This window comes from Beta vulgaris, chromosome 4 (genome assembly GCF_026745355.1).
Source record: "Beta vulgaris subsp. vulgaris cultivar EL10 chromosome 4, EL10.2, whole genome shotgun sequence".
Taxonomy (NCBI): domain Eukaryota; kingdom Viridiplantae; phylum Streptophyta; class Magnoliopsida; order Caryophyllales; family Amaranthaceae; genus Beta; species Beta vulgaris.
The window spans coordinates 66,090,368-66,107,312 of record NC_079205.1 but is presented as its reverse complement, the minus strand read 5'-3'; the positions used below and the strand labels follow the sequence as shown (position 1 = coordinate 66,107,312).

General features: G+C 37.9%; 3 protein-coding genes across 4 annotated transcripts; 1 reads left to right on the top strand and 2 right to left on the bottom strand.

The window, feature by feature from the left end:
* Positions 1-762: 762 nt before the first annotated feature.
* LOC104889841 (tubulin alpha-5 chain) lies at positions 763-3,297 on the top strand. Its single transcript, XM_010675168.4, has 5 exons — positions 763-1,055; positions 1,426-1,640; positions 1,734-1,933; positions 2,177-2,685; positions 2,805-3,297. Exons 1-5 carry the CDS (start codon positions 943-945, stop codon positions 3,115-3,117), a joined length of 1,350 nt encoding a protein of 449 aa, XP_010673470.1. The 5' UTR covers positions 763-942; the 3' UTR covers positions 3,118-3,297.
* Positions 3,298-3,775: 478 nt separating this feature from the next.
* LOC104890257 (ethylene-responsive transcription factor ERN1) lies at positions 3,776-6,247 on the bottom strand. The gene has a single exon (XM_048643869.2). It carries the CDS (start codon positions 4,636-4,638, stop codon positions 3,850-3,852), a length of 789 nt encoding a protein of 262 aa, XP_048499826.1. The 5' UTR covers positions 4,639-6,247; the 3' UTR covers positions 3,776-3,849.
* Positions 6,248-6,341: 94 nt separating this feature from the next.
* Positions 6,342-16,697, bottom strand: LOC104889842 (uncharacterized). Of its 2 annotated transcripts, XM_010675169.4 has the most exons (20): positions 15,246-16,692; positions 14,870-15,073; positions 14,258-14,362; positions 14,081-14,146; positions 13,835-13,999; positions 13,287-13,361; positions 13,033-13,187; positions 12,309-12,444; positions 12,169-12,238; positions 11,925-12,052; positions 11,785-11,841; positions 10,444-10,629; positions 10,237-10,329; positions 9,334-9,419; positions 8,669-8,735; positions 8,522-8,588; positions 8,304-8,440; positions 7,750-7,841; positions 7,589-7,655; positions 6,342-7,003 (listed from the first exon to the last, which is right to left on the bottom strand). In XM_010675169.4, exons 1-20 carry the CDS (start codon positions 16,488-16,490, stop codon positions 6,839-6,841), a joined length of 3,366 nt encoding a protein of 1,121 aa, XP_010673471.2. In that variant the 5' UTR covers positions 16,491-16,692; the 3' UTR covers positions 6,342-6,838. The 2 variants fall into 2 exon arrangements, 1 of the variants encoding a protein (XP_010673471.2); XR_007273775.2 differs by lacking the exons at positions 6,342-7,003; positions 7,589-7,655; positions 7,750-7,841; positions 8,304-8,440; positions 9,334-9,419 and having other exon boundaries at positions 8,516-8,588; positions 15,246-16,697.
* Between the last annotated feature and the right edge of the window lie 248 nt (positions 16,698-16,945).

Genomic DNA, 16,945 nt, shown 5'->3' with positions numbered 1-16,945 from the left:
TGGTCGTTCTTCTTACTATGTTAAAATAATAGTTACTGTAAAATACAAGAAAACTTTAATGTGATATTCAAATAAATAAAGAATTAAGACAAGACAATAAATCAATAAAATTATTATATTCCCTTACAATAATCAACCGATAAGACCAAAATAAAAGGAAAATTTGACTCTTTATTTTTATTTTTATATATGTTCATATTTTAAATCACCTTTCTAGATTCAATATATATGATGACTAAAATCTTGGTGGAAAGAGAGTTACATTTAGTGACTTTAAGGTCTTAATTACATTAATTTGTGTGTCCTGATTAGTGTCTGTAAGAAATTTAATGCATATACACATCCTAACATGAATCAGACTATTTCTTAAGATAGGTAGGACAACCAAAACTTACATTTAATGTATCATTTCTTCTATAAAACTTATTCTTACCTATTTATGGCATTTTAAGTTGATTGTATGGTAAAAGAAAAAAGAAACATAATGGTGGATAAAAACAAGTAGATATAAGAGGTTTTCATAATAATTGTAAGATGCTTGGTTGGGTGTAGGGTGGCTGGTGTCCCTCACAATAGCAAATTGACAAATGACAGCATGTTGTTACTAGAGTATTTATATTAAACATATTACATTTACATATGCAATGCAATAACCAAAAAAAAAAAAAAAAAAAACTGTTTATAAGAAAAGGAAAAGCAAAAGAAATCCAACCTCCGTCGGTTGGGACAATATTTATTGATAAACAAAGCAAGGGATCATTTCATTTCCTTCTCTTTCTTTCTCTCTCTCTCTCTCTCTTCTCGTTTTAAAATATCTCTTAGTCGGGATCTTGAGACTTGAGTCTTTATTGAGTCTAAGACTCCTTCTCAAGAAAACCCCAATTTTTTGAAAATTAGGGTTTTCCCGAAATAAAAATTCAAAAAATAAAAATAAAAATAAAAATGAGAGAAATTATAAGCATTCATATAGGTCAGGCTGGAATTCAAGTTGGTAATTCTTGCTGGGAGCTTTATTGTCTCGAACATGGCATTCAGCCTGATGGTTTGATGCCCAGGTATTGTTTTTGTTTTTTTACTTACTTTGAACTTATGCTGCCTTTTTAGTTATGGAGTAGAATGCTAATATGGTATAGATCTGAGTTAATTGGGATCAAAACCTAAATTTGAAGATTACTTAGTTAGGAGATCGCGTGTTGTTTATAATTTATATTATTAGTTGTAGATTAAGATTGTGCAACGTTGAAGTTTGTATTAGTGTTATTATTGTTGCGGAAGAAGTGAAATTTTAGACAAATGTAGTAGAATAGAGGGAGTCATTTTGATTTACAGTTTAGATCTGGTAATTAAGCATCTATTGTGCTGCTCAAACTCATTAGTTATTAGTGATTAGTGATTACTCACACTTGGCGTTGCTTTGGTATGCAGTGATAACACAGTTGGTGTTGGGCATGATGCTTTTAACACATTCTTTAGTGAGACTAGTGCTGGAAAGCATGTCCCCCGTGCCGTCTTTGTCGATCTCGAACCCACTGTTATTGACGAGGTTAGAACCGGAACCTATCGTCAGCTTTTCCATCCCGAGCAGCTTATTTCCGGAAAGGAAGATGCTGCCAATAACTTTGCTAGGGGACATTATACTGGTAACCTTTGTTTTCAGTGCTACTTTCTTTCTAAGATAACGTTGTGAACCCGTGTCTTATTGTTGTTTTCTAACTGTATTGTGTTTGTTGCAGTTGGAAAGGAGATCGTCGATTTATGTCTTGACCGAGTTAGGAAATTAGCTGACAATTGCACTGGTTTACAAGGCTTTTTGGTCTTTAACGCTGTGGGTGGTGGTACTGGTTCTGGTTTGGGATCCTTGTTGTTGGAACGCTTATCTGTGGATTACGGAAAGAAGTCTAAGCTTGGCTTCACTATATATCCTTCACCTCAGGTACATTTACCCTTCGGATGATTAACTCCTTGTTTTCTTAACTCTATATAATTGTTTAGTTTTCTAGAGATCTGTTCTTTGGAATGGACTGCATTTTGCTTTTCCATTTTGCTTTTCTATTGATATTTTAATGCTCGCCATTGAACATCCATTTGTTTTGGTGTGTAATTGGCTGATCTTTTATGTGAGCTTTTACTTTGCTACTTAAGTAAGAGTTAAGACTAAGCTGTCCTTTCACTGCAGGTATCAACAGCAGTCGTAGAACCTTACAACAGTGTGCTCTCCACACATTCCTTGCTTGAACACACCGATGTTGCTGTGCTTTTGGATAATGAAGCTATCTATGATATATGTCGCAAGTCCTTGGATATTGAGAGGCCAACCTATACCAACTTGAATCGCCTAATTTCTCAAATCATTTCATCGTTAACAACTTCCTTGAGGTTTGACGGAGCCATCAATGTCGACGTAACTGAGTTCCAGACTAACTTGGTGCCATATCCACGTATTCACTTCATGCTTTCGTCTTATGCCCCTGTTATCTCAGCTGAAAAGGCATATCATGAGCAGCTGTCCATCCCTGAGATTACCAATGCAGTTTTTGAGCCCTCAAGCATGATGGCAAAGTGTGACCCAAGGCATGGAAAATACATGGCTTGCTGCCTGATGTACAGAGGAGATGTTGTGCCAAAGGATGTTAATGCCGCTGTCGCTACCATCAAAACAAAAAGGACAGTTCAGTTTGTTGACTGGTAAGTCAAAATATGCTTGATATAGATCTGTTTTTTCTTTGGATCGAGATAGATAGAGGATTTTGATGAATTTACTGTCCAATGGTTAAAAAATTCACCAATACAATTTACTTTTATAGGTGTCCAACTGGGTTCAAATGTGGTATCAACTATCAGCCACCAACAGTTGTACCAGGGGGTGATCTTGCCAAGGTGCAGCGAGCTGTGTGCATGATAAGCAACAACACTGCTGTGGCAGAAGTTTTCTCCAGGATTGACCACAAATTTGATCTCATGTACGCTAAGAGGGCATTCGTTCACTGGTATGTTGGTGAAGGCATGGAAGAGGGAGAATTCTCTGAAGCTCGTGAAGATTTGGCTGCTCTTGAGAAAGATTACGAAGAAGTTGGAGCTGAAGGGGTTGATGATGAGGATGAAGAGGAAGAATATTAGTGTGCATTTTTCATAGTGATCATGAACAGGATGTGTTTAATGTCTTTCTCACTTTCTTTGTCAACATTTAATTCTTATATTCTCTTGCTTTCATGCAATTAAATTGTAGAATATTGTCCCTTGTAATGGATCTGAGTTTTATCTTCTTGAATGGAATGGAATGGAATGATTTTGCTGCAATGTAGCATCTGTTTTAGAATTTTTCATATAACTTGTTTCTCCAGATGTACTTTCTCCATCTCACTTCCTTCCCTGACTTGATCTTATCACACACATGACAGGATTTATCCATTGCATTATGTGGCTCTAGAAATACATGTTCTTTTCCCTGCAATGTGGGACTGCAAGTTCTGTTTTTTGGCCTCATCTTAAACTTACTCCTAGAGTTCATTCTAAAGAAAGTACCGGTTGAAGCACGACCATTTCATAGTAACGTATCTACAATAATGTGCTCATTCATGAAATAGAAATAGAAATACACTTGGAAAAACCAAAATTCACATATTTCTGGCTGTAACTTCCTTTGTTTTGAAAAAATATACTTCTCGTTCAATCTTATATCATGTACAAGCTATGAAAATCTGGTAATCTGATGATCGACAGCGCTTGTTGGCACTTATAGGGAGACACTTAACTTTGGGTGTTCCCCAGTGGCTATACATATGCAACAGGAAAAATACATGGTTTAAAGATGAAGAAAGCTGATATAAAAGATAAAAGAAAACCAAGATTTTAGCCAAGGCAAAAATTATGATAGAGCATGGGAGGGTCCCAGCTAGGTGCAGTAGGATCGTTAAAAACATTCTGCAGGTAATCGTTCACTCCATTCATTGCATAGAGTGATGCTGATATCTGCCTCTCTACCTTGATGCGCTCGAATTCTAGCATTGCTACCTCATTGGCATTGCTCACCATCTCAACATCAGCTAATGTTGTGAAATTGAGTTGTTTTGTGAAAATTCCAAAATCATCAGGAATTGGAGGAGGAAACTGCTCAGGAAATGCCCACGAGTAATCAAATTGGTGTCCACTTAAATCTGGTCTATATACATTTTCTTCAAGCATCTGACCTGTAAAACTGACAGCTTGGTTGACAACCAAGCTAGCACTAGGATTTGCAACATCACCATCATCCATTGGTTTAACGCTTGATATGGCAGTTGGAGGTGGTTGCCTGTCATTGATCAACTTCTTCTTCTGGTTGACAAGGTTTCTGATTCTACGAGAAAGAGCAGAGTTGGCGTTGTTGGAGGATGGAGAAGTGACAAAGTTGGTTCGTGTGTTGGAACCACGAAGGAGACAAGCGGCTTCATCATAAGCACGAGCAGCCTCTTCAGCTGTGTCAAATGTACCTAGCCATATTCTTATTTTCTGAGTTGTGTTCTTGATTTCTGCAACCCATTTCCCTGAAGGTCTCTGCCTCACCCCCACAAACTTGCTCTTGCTGCTCTTCGTCTTACTATGACTCGTCTCCTTAAGTTTCCTCTCTTTGTGTTGTGGTTGCTGGTATTGAAATTCCATTTGCAAATTTAACAAAGAGCTATTCTCAAAACTGAGAGCAGCAGGAATTTGCAAATACGATTACAACTTGTGAAGAAGAGAAAATGCAAGTTTGTATATATACATAATCATCATGGCAGTAGCCAGTAATAGTACGTGGGTACCTCGTCTTTTGCATTTCCTTTATTGCTAATTCTATTCTTTAAGCTGATTAGGAGTCAATGGAATGAGTAAATTATTCATAAGTGTCACTCTCTTTGGAACAAAACACTTCGTGCTCTCCCTCTTCTTTTTAGATGAACACTCATTTAATTATTTATCAAACAAACATTCCCTGGTTTGACCCTTTCACGTTCATTTGTAGAACATAGACAATAGTAGTAGTAGGGAGAGTTTTTATTCGTGTAACCAAGTAGAGCAGTATTTGCAACAAATCTTTTGTGCGTGCGTGCAGCGTGCGTGCTTCCAAAGGATTCCAGTGACCGTTTCTTGGCTCTATAATTGAGTAGAGCTATTTGGGCTAATTATAGTTAGCAAAAACTTTGTCCTATGAATTTAGTGAGGGTATATATTTTACTTGACTATGTAGGGCCATAACCTTCTTATCTATTGTTTAGGTAACTTAAAATATAGCCCGATTGAGATTTTCTTTAGGGGAGACGGGTATTAAGTTGTGTTTTCCTCCCCTTCAAAAATTAAGTTTTAGAGGTGATCAAGTATAATAAACGCGCTACCAAGTCCAGTAAGCATAAAGTGAAATCAAGACTAGTCGGATTTAATAAGTTCAAGTTTTCATATTCAATAGATCATTTTTGGTCTCATTTGCAAAAAAAATAATGTTAATAATTCTCAAAATATTTAATTAATTATCTCATGCACAACAACATATAAGTTTTATTATGTACTATGCTGCCATATACAAGTAATAAATATGAATCCTCGCAAACCTATGAAAGATCTACGCTCGTATTATATACAATGACATAGAATATATTACAGGCCTAAATAATAAAAAGTCTATTTTACATATATATATTTACCCTAAAGGTTTTCCTTTGATCTAAAATAATAATCACTCCATGTTTTCATTTAGTATTCCCCAACATCAATCTCTATGTAAATGCACAAATATGTATCAAAAAAAAGTAATTATTGAAAGAAAATAACAAAAAAGGACCCATATCTCGACAGCCAGAAAAGCATAAGACCCATCTCTTTTGAATTGTAAGAAGGCAAATAATAAATATAGTATTATGCAATGAGAGAATCAGAATATGGAGGCGGTGGAGGAAAGGTGTCTGGGTTACTGGAGTGGGGACCCGAATAAATAAGTGCTAATGTCCATCTACATAACTAATTCAACCGACCATAACAAATATAGTCGTGAAGGCACGCAATCTGGTCTCTATATCTTTCTTTTCTCTACAATTGACTAGGTAAATAAGAAAAATCCTATTTTAAAAACAATATTTTTATTACCAATAATACGAAAGTTACGACTAGATTTTATGTGCTTACGTAAACTATTATGGAAAACTTTTATATTCCAATAGTTTCGATACTTGGTAATCAAAGCCATTTTCTATCTTAATTTTTTTTTTTTTTGGCAACAATTTTCTATCCTTTTTATTGTAGGAAAAAGATAGAACAAGTCTTAATGAGAGCATAATTTTCAACATGTCATCATAATGCAGCAACACAAGAAAACAGAGATAAGGAAATCATTAAAAAATAAACACCATTTTATTGCACCCAATATTTAAGACTGCAACAGCTACAACTCTTTTCCCCAAGACACTAATTATTCATACATCTTAAAAACAATCATGTCCATAACAATAACACTTTCTTCAAGGAAAAAAAAATTTCAAAACTGCAAGCAACATGCTGCCCAAAACTGAACCAAGAATCGCCTCCTTTGCCGATTCTTGAATGAAATCTCATAATGCAAGCATCAGCCCAGAACTTCGCACTTCCAGACTGATAATGATACGTATAACTTCTTCACCTTTCACTATACAACACTATTGACTATGCTTTATATCTATAGGAGATTCTTTTGTGGACCCTCGACCACCGAGAGATACCTGACCAAATGTGACATTCACAAATGAATGAAGAGGTGATGCATGTTGACAAAGAATATATGTAATAATCGCATGCCAAACAGGCGTAACATTATGACAGAATATCAAGTTGAAATCTTCATCAACTTGGAAAATTAAGATGAAAGGATCGACTGCAAAGTAAGCTGTTGCTGTGGTTGCAATGTTGACCATGTCGAAGCAAATGTAGCTGGCGGCAAAGTCTGCTGGAGATGCCTCAACAAATTAACCATTCTGCTTGCAGTTTGCTCTGTTGCCAAATCTTTACCAGCACAGAGAACCTACACAAACAACGAACTCTCCTTATAAAATGGCTAACTCTATGTTATCTTTTAGCATGAAGATGACGATGAAACACCTCAACACAAACTTGTATATGATTTACTAGTCCCATGACATCATCCAAATCTATCAACAAGATAAAATAATTCAACCTGCTATGAGCTAGACAGGATCTAAAGTTAGCATGGATCATCAGGCAATAGTGAGAGAAATAAGATAGGAACACCTCACTCCTCTTCCCCTTCCAAGGATGGATTAGCCTTGAGACATGTATATCTATTTCTCAACTAGTACAGCTTTTATTTTAATACTTAATTGTAGTAGAAGCCATTGTTCATAATCCTAAAAATCACAATTACAACTCAAAGGGTTCCTAATAATATAACACATGTTTTCCCTGCCAATTTCAAACTCATCACTTGTTAAAAAAGATTAAACCAACTAAATCATAGTGAGAATGTACAGTAATGACCTGAAAAGTAAATTCTACAGAGTTAATAAATATATACCCAAGCACTTTTATCAATATAATCAAACATTCATTCGGAGCAAGAATGTGACTAGAACTCAGAAAGAAGACTAACCTCTGCAAAGATCAATAAAATCTTAGGTATATAAGCATTGTTGGGGCCCAAGACTAACACATCAGACCTGGAGGCAATCAGATTATGACATGTATCATTTAGAAAACTTCCACAATTGATTAGAATAAAAGAGGATACGGTAGAGGGAATGAAATATTCACCTCTCAACCATACAACAAAGCTGTTCATGAACAACTTTGGCCTCGATCAGGTCTCCTTTAATGGGTAAACAGTTTAGCCATGCAGGAATAACCTGCAGGAGATCAAAGGGAAACGTCAGAAGTAATCAAGACAGAAGAAGACCAGATAAAAGACATGCTATTCATACCATTAAGTTCTAATACCATATGTGCATTATGTAACAGCATATATAGCAAGTTGCAAAACTAAAAATACCATGAATCAGGATCCATTTAACCAAAGGGAAAACCCATCTTCGAAAATAAATATGTAGCCGCAATAAAGACTAGGATCAAGGGCAATGGTACTTGATTTTATCATACTTCTTAGGTATTAACCGAATGACATGCAGCTAGCTCAATTATGTCAGACTCACAGTAGAATACATGCCAAACATACACCTACAATCAAAACATACAAGGACTATAGTACAGCGTAAACCAGACTCTTGAATGCACGTCCGGATTAAAATATTCTGCAACACACAAATTCCAAACCAGAAAAAGATACCTAATTGGAAACCAGAAAATCGAACCTGAGATGAATCAATACTGTCCCGATAAAAGTTAAATATCTTTCCCAGAGCTGAAACAGCATTATCATATGCCATTACATTTTCAGGATGAAGGGCTTCTGGATGCTGGATGACAACATTTAGTCTCGACAAAGCCTCTATCAGAAAGTTGCAAAATGTAATTAAAATTCCATATTAAGTGACACACAACGAAGGTGAGAAAGCAGATAGAAGTTTACCCCCCACAAGTGCCTTAAAAACAGAGCCACCAAACTCTGCACACACGCCAAGTCCATATACAGCAGCCTGAATAAAGTCATGCCCACAAAGTGAGAACAGATTACATACAGGATTATACTTCAGATAGAACTGCATAGAGCACCCACCTGTCGGACATCTGGATTCTTATCATTGCAGGCTTCAAACAAGAAAGGCAAGTATGTGTCATAGTACCTACCCCCACAAACAAGAATTAGAATATAGGAAAGAATAATGGGAGTGCAAAGTAGAAAATTTCAAATTTGGTGTCATGAGGTTTGGCATTATTCCAGATATTAATTACTTTTTCATTTGTGCGCCGAGAAGTTAACATTATTGAGGATTATGTTCAAGTATCCTCTCTCTTCATCAAAGAAAAAAAGAAGAAGCAATCCTCTCTCATATTGTTCTTGTTCACATGTCGCTTGCTCCATCAGAGCAAAATTCAGGTCTTGTTGATTGTCTGTGTGTGATATATTTGTCAAGATTTTTGTCAACTTCTACAAATTTAGAACAAAGATGCATAAAGAGAGAAAAAAATCATTGGGTGGAATTATTTGGGGCTTGGAATAGGTGAGAGTTTTAGATGTACACGTCAAGCATCCAATGAATTGTAAAAAAGGCACGTGACCCATAATTTAAAAGGAAAAAATAAAATAAAGGGAAAGTGACAACAGTTTTAAAACTCAGTACACCAAATTGTAATTATTGAAATTACAGCGCTTGAACTGAAATTATGCCAAATCTCAAGGCACCAAAGTAGAAAAGAAGAAAGCTAACGTGCTAAACTTACTTGAGAGCAGCTTCACGACACTGCTCAGCAACATCATCAAAGATACAAATTGCTATCCTTCTTTCTCCAGCAGTTTTATCTTTCCCCTACATTTAATGACGAAATCAAACGAGATGCACTTGTATCTTTCTTCTTCACCACATTAATTACAGGTCCCATTTGGGAAGGGCAGGCCAGCTATACTTCTTTCAGTTCATAGATGCTCATCAGCTCAAGCTTGACAAGACTATAGATTTCAAAAAGAAGAACAGAAGCACCTTCCCAATATGTTCTTGTTTCTTAATTTTCCTTTTATTTATTTTATACTTGGGGACTTGGGGGGGGGGGGGGAAATTGTACGCATTCAGGGATGCTACTCTTTAGCTGGAAAGTAAACTTATTTGGGCTTGTCAAGGTACTTAATTGACTTATCTGAACTTCTCAATAGAAGAGTCGAGATTAGGACAGCAGGGCCTAGTAAGGTCTTAAAAAAATTTCAAAAGACAATCCTTCTCTACAGTGACAAAACTTAGGCACCACCATTTTCATATTACCTAATATACATAGAATGGTCATAAACCACAGGAACCCCAGTTGTAACCTCCCAAATACAATATGTAAATAATAATGAGACAGCTACCAAATGCAATACCTTCAGATTATGCAATTGTCGATGCAATGAACTTACTTATCTTTGGTAATTGGCATAGCTTGGCCCAAAAGATGAAGCCTAACCAAAACAGACCCATGATAACAACTACCACATAGAATCAAGTGTTTTCATATAGAAAGTAGAAACAGTTCCTATTTATAGACCACACAAACAATTGCCTACTCTGGAATAGACACCAACCACCATTGTCAACAGTAATGACAAGTACAAAGAAGTAAAAATTGGAATACACATTCCCAGCAGAAACTCACCCACATAGGTGTCAGGTATGATGTCAGCTCGTCAAAGAAGGGTAAGAAGGAGCCCTTGAAGGTTTTGATTAATGTTCCCAAGATTTCACCTACCTGAATCACATAAGTAACTCTCCTTATTTCTAATGTATATAGAGGAAGAGTCATACAAGAATCAAAGAAGAAATGCTGAAACAAATATAGACATTAAAAAAAACATTCACACACTTGGTCAAAAAGTTCCTCCTCCTGCTCATTTTCCTCTTTAAGTAACTCTCCTTCTTCAGCATCGAAGTCCTCAGCTTTAGCTCTTTCTGCTCTCTCTCTTTTTCTACTGGAGCTAGCAGTTAGGACCTGCTTAATCTCATCCACAATGGCTTTGACTTGGCCTTCATCCAAAAGGGTGCTAGAAATCTGAGATAAAAGAACGAGATAGATTAAATTTTGGCTGCATTTTAAAAAAAATAATAATAAGCAAAGGCAAAAGCAGCATGATTTTGAGAAAACAGAAAGCACATATGCACAAGTTATAGCCAAACTTTTTTTGGCTCTAGTTCAATAGTTTCTCTTATATGTATGCTCACTCTAGCAAATAAATACCTCATGCTATTTACCGTCCGTATTTACCGTATATCGTTCGAAATTTATACGGTCTTTTTTTCTTCTTTTTTCCCTCCTCTACTTCTTCTTCGCCAATAACAACCCCCCCCCTAGCCACCACCTCCCACCAGCCTCCCACCCCAGCCTCCCACCAGCATCCCCCAACCCACCCTCCCATCCGCATCCTCCCACCCCACCCCTGCAGCCTCCAGCAGCCAACCCCCGGTCCCCTTTCCAATCCCACCCAGCCCCACTCCTACCCGCCCCAGCCCAACCTTCGCAACACCCACCCGTGCCCCCCCCCAACACCCAGCCCTTAACATCCCCCCTCCCCTTCCCCTTCACAGCCAACCCGCAAAACCAAGCACCCAACCCCCCCTCCCCTCGAAGATCCCCCGTGCGTTTCCTCCTCCCCGCACATTCCCTTCCACCCACGACGCAGCCCCCCACCCTTCTTCCTATATCTCCTTTCCTCCTCCCCTGTTTTCTGGGTTTTCAAAAAAAAATTATTTTTTTCACTATTCTTTGTGGAAACGAAATTTTTTTTTGGTTCCACCATGATAGAATCGAAAAATTGAATTAAATCATACTAAAAAATCTGAAATTTTAATATTTTTGAGGTGAAGAAAAAGACGTTAAAAAAATAGAAAATACGTAAAAGAATACAGACGATAAATAGTAAACCCCAATAAGATGCGCTAGGATGCGGAGGTGCAAATCTCAAGGCACCAAATGACTTCATGCTATTTACCGTATATCGTCCGTATTTATACGGTCTTTTTTTCTTCTTTTTTTCTTCTTTTTGAGGTAAAGAAAAAAGGTTAAAAAAATAGAAAATACGTATAAAATACGGACGATAAATAGTAAACCCCAATAAATATTGTCCTCTCATTAACGTGCTAGGATGCGGAGGTGCAAATTTCAGAATTATTATCAGAATAAAAATACAACATCGAGTAATTAACATACCTGTATACACTCATTCAGTGCATCCAACATGCTAGCACAAATTTCAACATCAGGCTCCTGCAAACCATTTGGACTTTAAAGCTTACATAAAAGTCAAGCCAAGCATTCAGAAGGCAGAAACCAACATAGATAAGAGCTACCTTGTGCAGAGCCTCCACCAAGGCTGGAACTATGTAGTCAGAGAGTTGCTTCACATATGATTCATTACGACCTTGAGCAAGCCCTTTCTCCACAGCTAATTTCGCAGAAAGCAATAGTTCCGGCATAGCTGTAACAGAGACAGACATCTGTCAGTGCTTAGAATACACGTTCCAAAAACATTACAAAAAGAATTATCTTGAAGAAAGAATATGCCTCTGGGCACCACACAAAAAAAAAAAATACCAGAAACCGCAGCTCTTCTAACTTCTTCATGAAAATAAAATTTGAGAAGTGGAACGAGAGTCGGCGCCACCTGCACAGGAACATTCATAGTCAATATATCCTCACAAAGGCGGAAATAATTGTAGAAAATCGAGACTAACCTGATCAATCCAAGGATAAAACCCTTCCTTCAATTCATCTGCATAGCAACATAACATGTTGCATGCCGTTGCTTTCTCCTCCAAGACACTAGTCTTGATTCCTATCCTTTTGTCTCCAAGAGTTATGGTTTCCATACTGCGAAACACGGGAATAAGAAAGGTTCATCATCATATTCTGGAAACAAATAGAAATTAATAATCTTTTAGTTTATCCCAGATAGTTCAGAAGATGAAAATTAGCTGCAGTTGTACTAAATGTCCGTCCAAAATGCAGTAATAAGCACTAGTAATCTTATTATCTCTCTTGATACCAGTACTAATTGATGACAAAGGGGAGGGAGCGAAAAGCCACAGGCTACAATCAAGATAGTTGTTATATAGCAGAAACAAAGTTCAGTCTACAAGATAAGGAACCAAAGTCTTCTACCACCAGCATCAACATTGTCGAGCTTGAGGTACCAAATATCTCTGATGTACACTGTCACCATAATCCTCAACCTTAATCCCATTGACAGCTTGCACAGAAAATTTATTCTCAGCTCCGATTGATCAGGGCATTGTGCTCTGAACATTGCAGGATCACTCATCCCTCTAATTCTACTTCCCTTCTCTTGTTCCCCTCTCTCTCACTATCTCATGGTCAGAGAAGCAAATGAAGCAAGTGTATTTTAACAAAAAAAACTGAAAAACATGACATTTTGAAATTTACAATCATGCTAGGTACCTCTCATCATCAGAGTCTTCGATATCATTATCAGAGTCGGCAGAGGTGATGGTCACATCAGGTTTGAGCTGAGCAGACTGGAGAAGAGGAGGCATAACAACACTCATATAAGGAAGGAAATCCTGTCCCAGGCATTTGCAAAGTCTAGCCCAAGCCTGCAGAATGATTGAGTACCCAAAATTAACATCACGAGAGTCATCCATCAAGAGCAACTGCAAACAAATCCACTTTGAAAGTTTTGAGGCAAGCTCTACCTGTAGCATGTAACTTGTTGTTGGATCATCAGATTCCATTTGAGATCCTTGTAGTGACATAAGCACCTCCATGACCTAGTAAATAATTAAAAATAAGAAGATTATGAGCATAGATCTGAGTGACTGACATTGACACCGAGATAAAACACTAAGCCTCAGCAAACAAGAAAAGTGTCATTGGTATAGTGTTTTAGACATTAGAAGTATGCATCAATGCTACAAGCGAAAAACGAAAACAATAGCGACTCTAGAAAACACATCATAAATCATAATTATATGGGGGAAAAAGAGTAGATTGCCAACCTATAAAATATTAAGTATGGAACCACCATTAACAACACTAATACAGAAAATAAAGGTGCAGCAAACAAGGAAGGTGTCATTGGTAACACTACAGCAAAAAAATTGAGTAAATGACGGCTCCATAAAATGCATGATTCATGACAAAGGACAAATCATCATTACTGCTCGTCACTTTTCTAACTAAAAGGAAGTAGACAAAGTTCAGATTCAAATAAAGACAAAAACACTTGTCATTTTCTACAAACCTGTTTAGCATCATCCCTGAACTTCTCCTTGCCAACAGCCATACCCACCAAGCTAATGCATTCCATTGCTTTCGCTCTAAGCATTCGATTAGATTTGTCTGTTGCATTTATCAGGATAGCTTTCAAATAAGGCATAACGGCGTCATAGTACTTTTGGAAATGCTCCTGCCAATTTCGTCATGTTAATTTCTTGTTCTCGTAGAAAACAACATTATCTGATGAAACAAAGTATAGATGTGGAGGCACCTGAGAAGAATCAGCGACTGATGCCAATGCAGTCAACGCTCCCTCTTGAACCAATTGTTTGCCATTCTGAAATAAACCACAGTTAATTTTTCATATGTAAACAGTGTAGAACCCAGAGAACGAGAGAGGCTGCAATGTGTTAGATTTTTTTACTTGTACAGCATGTATTTAGTTTACCTGTAGGAGAACAAGCAATTTGCTCACTACCCCATCCATGTAAGGAGTTAAAATATCTGGAGTGCAGTTCTCACTGAAGTTAAGAACAGCTGAAGCAGCATGTGCCTGCATAATGGGGATAATTCAGATGCCGAACCATACATCTTTTTGCATATACTTTACACTGCTAGCCACTAGGGGAAAGTAAAGTAAAGGGAAATTTCACATATTAAGAAAATATAAACAGTAGAAATTTGCCTTTTGATGCATTAACTGCGCACAAGGTAAGGGTTCATAGACAAAGCAAAAATGTTATCTTGAACATGCCCAACGCTCTCAATTTGCATTGGGATTTATGAGATAATTAGCTAGCCAATACTCAAGAACGTCTTTAACTCAGAATAGGCATTAGCAAGTAGTAACACAAATCCAGACCACAAAATGTTAAATATAATCCTAAAGGATACTAAAACTAAGCAAATGGCGGGGGGTCAAGTAAGCATGTCAGATCCTAATGAGTCTAAGACTGGTGGATATTGCAATGAACGAACTACAGAAACAGATAAACAATAACTCTATTATTATTAGATACCAGCTTCTTGTCAAATAACATCATTAAAGCAGCCAACTGACCTGTACTCTAGGATTTTGAAAGTCATCCATAGCACCAGCCAGGGCTGGAAGAACCCTCTGGTGATACTGCATTTGCAAATCAGGACCCAGATCAGTAGACAACTGACCAATTGCATTGATAGCTGCCCACCTTACTCGCGGATGAGGATCTTGGAACGAAGTCAAAACCATATTCACAACTTGTTCCAAATTCTTAGTCATCACCTAGAACATCAAATGAACCAAGGTCACGCGAAATCAAACTAGTTAATTAATGTAGAATACTAAATTGGAACACAAAGAAAGAGCATTGCGATCATGTGTTGTGACAGATAAGATATGATATGATATGAATGAAGAATCTGTAAAGTAAAAAGCAGAAGCACATGAGTAATACCTTGGCGCAACCCTCAGCAATCTGAGCCAGGGCAATGAGCGCAGCATGATGGTTCTGCCACTCAGGGGCAGCCAAATAAGCAGGCAAGAGCTGAGACGCGACAGGAACAATGGTGTTACCACCAAGAGCAATTGAAAGGCGATCAAGACACTCCTGTGCAACACTGAAATTGGCGGTCTCACCGGCATCCTCGTCCTCAACCTCAGCAGTATGCCAAGCAGGATCGTCCTCAATATCCAAGAGCATCTTCATGAGTATCTCAAACAAGCTGGTAATAAACTGCGGCAGCTTCCTCATCATTCCTGGAGCACGCTCCCTAGCCTCAGCAAGCGTGATAACAAACTCAACCGCTAAATGTCTAGTTCCCTCCTCCAATTGTTTGGCCTCAGCTATTTGCAGCATAGAGCCGACTACATCAACTAGCTGCCTCCTCAAAAACCTAGGTTCGGCCCCGGCCAACTCGATCAACAACTCAAGAGCCTCCTGAGCAGTAGCCTCCTGTCCGGAGTTCAAGGCCTCAGTCAAGGTCTTCATCATAGCAGGCAATAGGTCCTGAAACCTATCCCTATCAGCGGAGGTTTCAAGACACTGAATGAAGTTAATTACAGCATTCAAAGCGGCGATTCGAACATCAGAAGAAGGAGAATTGGTGAGGCAATTGAAGAACACTTGATGAAGTTCCTTAATAAAAGGCACCAAAGTATCGCCGATGAACTGCGACAACTGAGCAAATATGAAAAAAGCAGACTCTTGCAACTTGGAGGAATCAGATGAAACACACTGAAACATAAAAGGAAGAAGTTCAGGCCATCCATTGTCAGGAAGAATACCAGAAGCAAGTTCAGAGATGGTGTCGCATAGCTTCTTAGAGATGGTTTTGGCGTCCTCGCGTTGTAGACAAGCGAGTAGGATAGTTTTAATGGAGGATTGAGAAGACGCAGAAAGACGAGGCCAGACATACGAAGATGAAGAAGAAGAAGAAGAATCAGACATGGAATCGCGAGTGAGAAGCTTGCGAAGAAGAATTGTAGACATGGCGCGAGCTTCAAGGTGAGGAGAAAACTGAAGAAGATGAGCGAGTTTAAGCGTAAGTGAATTAGGATCTGATTCTTTGCAGAGATTGAAAGCGGATTCAGCAAGAGATCGTTGTTCATTGGAGGAAGACATGAGGTGAGAGATAAGTGTCTCGAATGGTGCAGGGTCAGGCCCTAGTAGCGCCGTCAGTTCAGCTTGCTGGATCTCCATTTTTAGGGTTCAACTAAGGATTGATTGTTTGATTGATTTCTCTCTCTAACTCTCACGTCCAGCGGATGATGCAGGAGAGAGAAGAGTGGAAAGAGCGGGATGAGAAAGAGAAGAAGAAAAAAAAGGAGGCAGATGAATGAAGACTGAAGAGAGAGAAAATAACACAGAATATTAGAGAGGAAAAAAGGAAGGGTTTTAAGGAATGTGGTACATTGGTATTGATATTGGAATGGGTGGGCTTTTTTTGGTTAAAATGGTAGCCTGGCTAGGGCCATATCATTTACACCTCACATTCAATCATTACTTGTTAGTATTACACCTTTTTTTTTTTCTTTGTATTTTTGGAGGGAAATCAAATACCACTCCATGGAGACTAGCCAACCCTATCAAGTATCAACTCTTCATTATTCTATTTGTTCTTTTTTTTTTATTTTCAAAGCCCTACTCATTGTCAT

Bases quoted from the DNA above. Each gene is read 5' to 3' on its own strand.
- LOC104889842 (XM_010675169.4), bottom strand. From the start codon at position 16,490: ATGGAGATCCAGCAAGCTGAACTGACGGCGCTACTAGGGCCTGACCCT. The intron at 14,363-14,869 runs GTCAGTTGGCTG...CCCATTATGCAG, and splicing joins TTCAAAATCCTAGAGTACAG to GCACATGCTGCTTCAGCTGT. The intron at 12,445-13,032 runs GTACCTAGCATG...CGTGTTTCGCAG, and splicing joins GAAGACTCTGATGATGAGAG to TATGGAAACCATAACTCTTG.
- LOC104890257 (XM_048643869.2), bottom strand. From the start codon at position 4,638: ATGGAATTTCAATACCAGCAACCACAACACAAAGAGAGGAAACTTAAG.
- LOC104889841 (XM_010675168.4), top strand. From the start codon at position 943: ATGAGAGAAATTATAAGCATTCATATAGGTCAGGCTGGAATTCAAGTT. The intron at 1,056-1,425 runs GTATTGTTTTTG...TTTGGTATGCAG, and splicing joins CCTGATGGTTTGATGCCCAG to TGATAACACAGTTGGTGTTG. The intron at 1,641-1,733 runs GTAACCTTTGTT...TGTTTGTTGCAG, and splicing joins TGCTAGGGGACATTATACTG to TTGGAAAGGAGATCGTCGAT.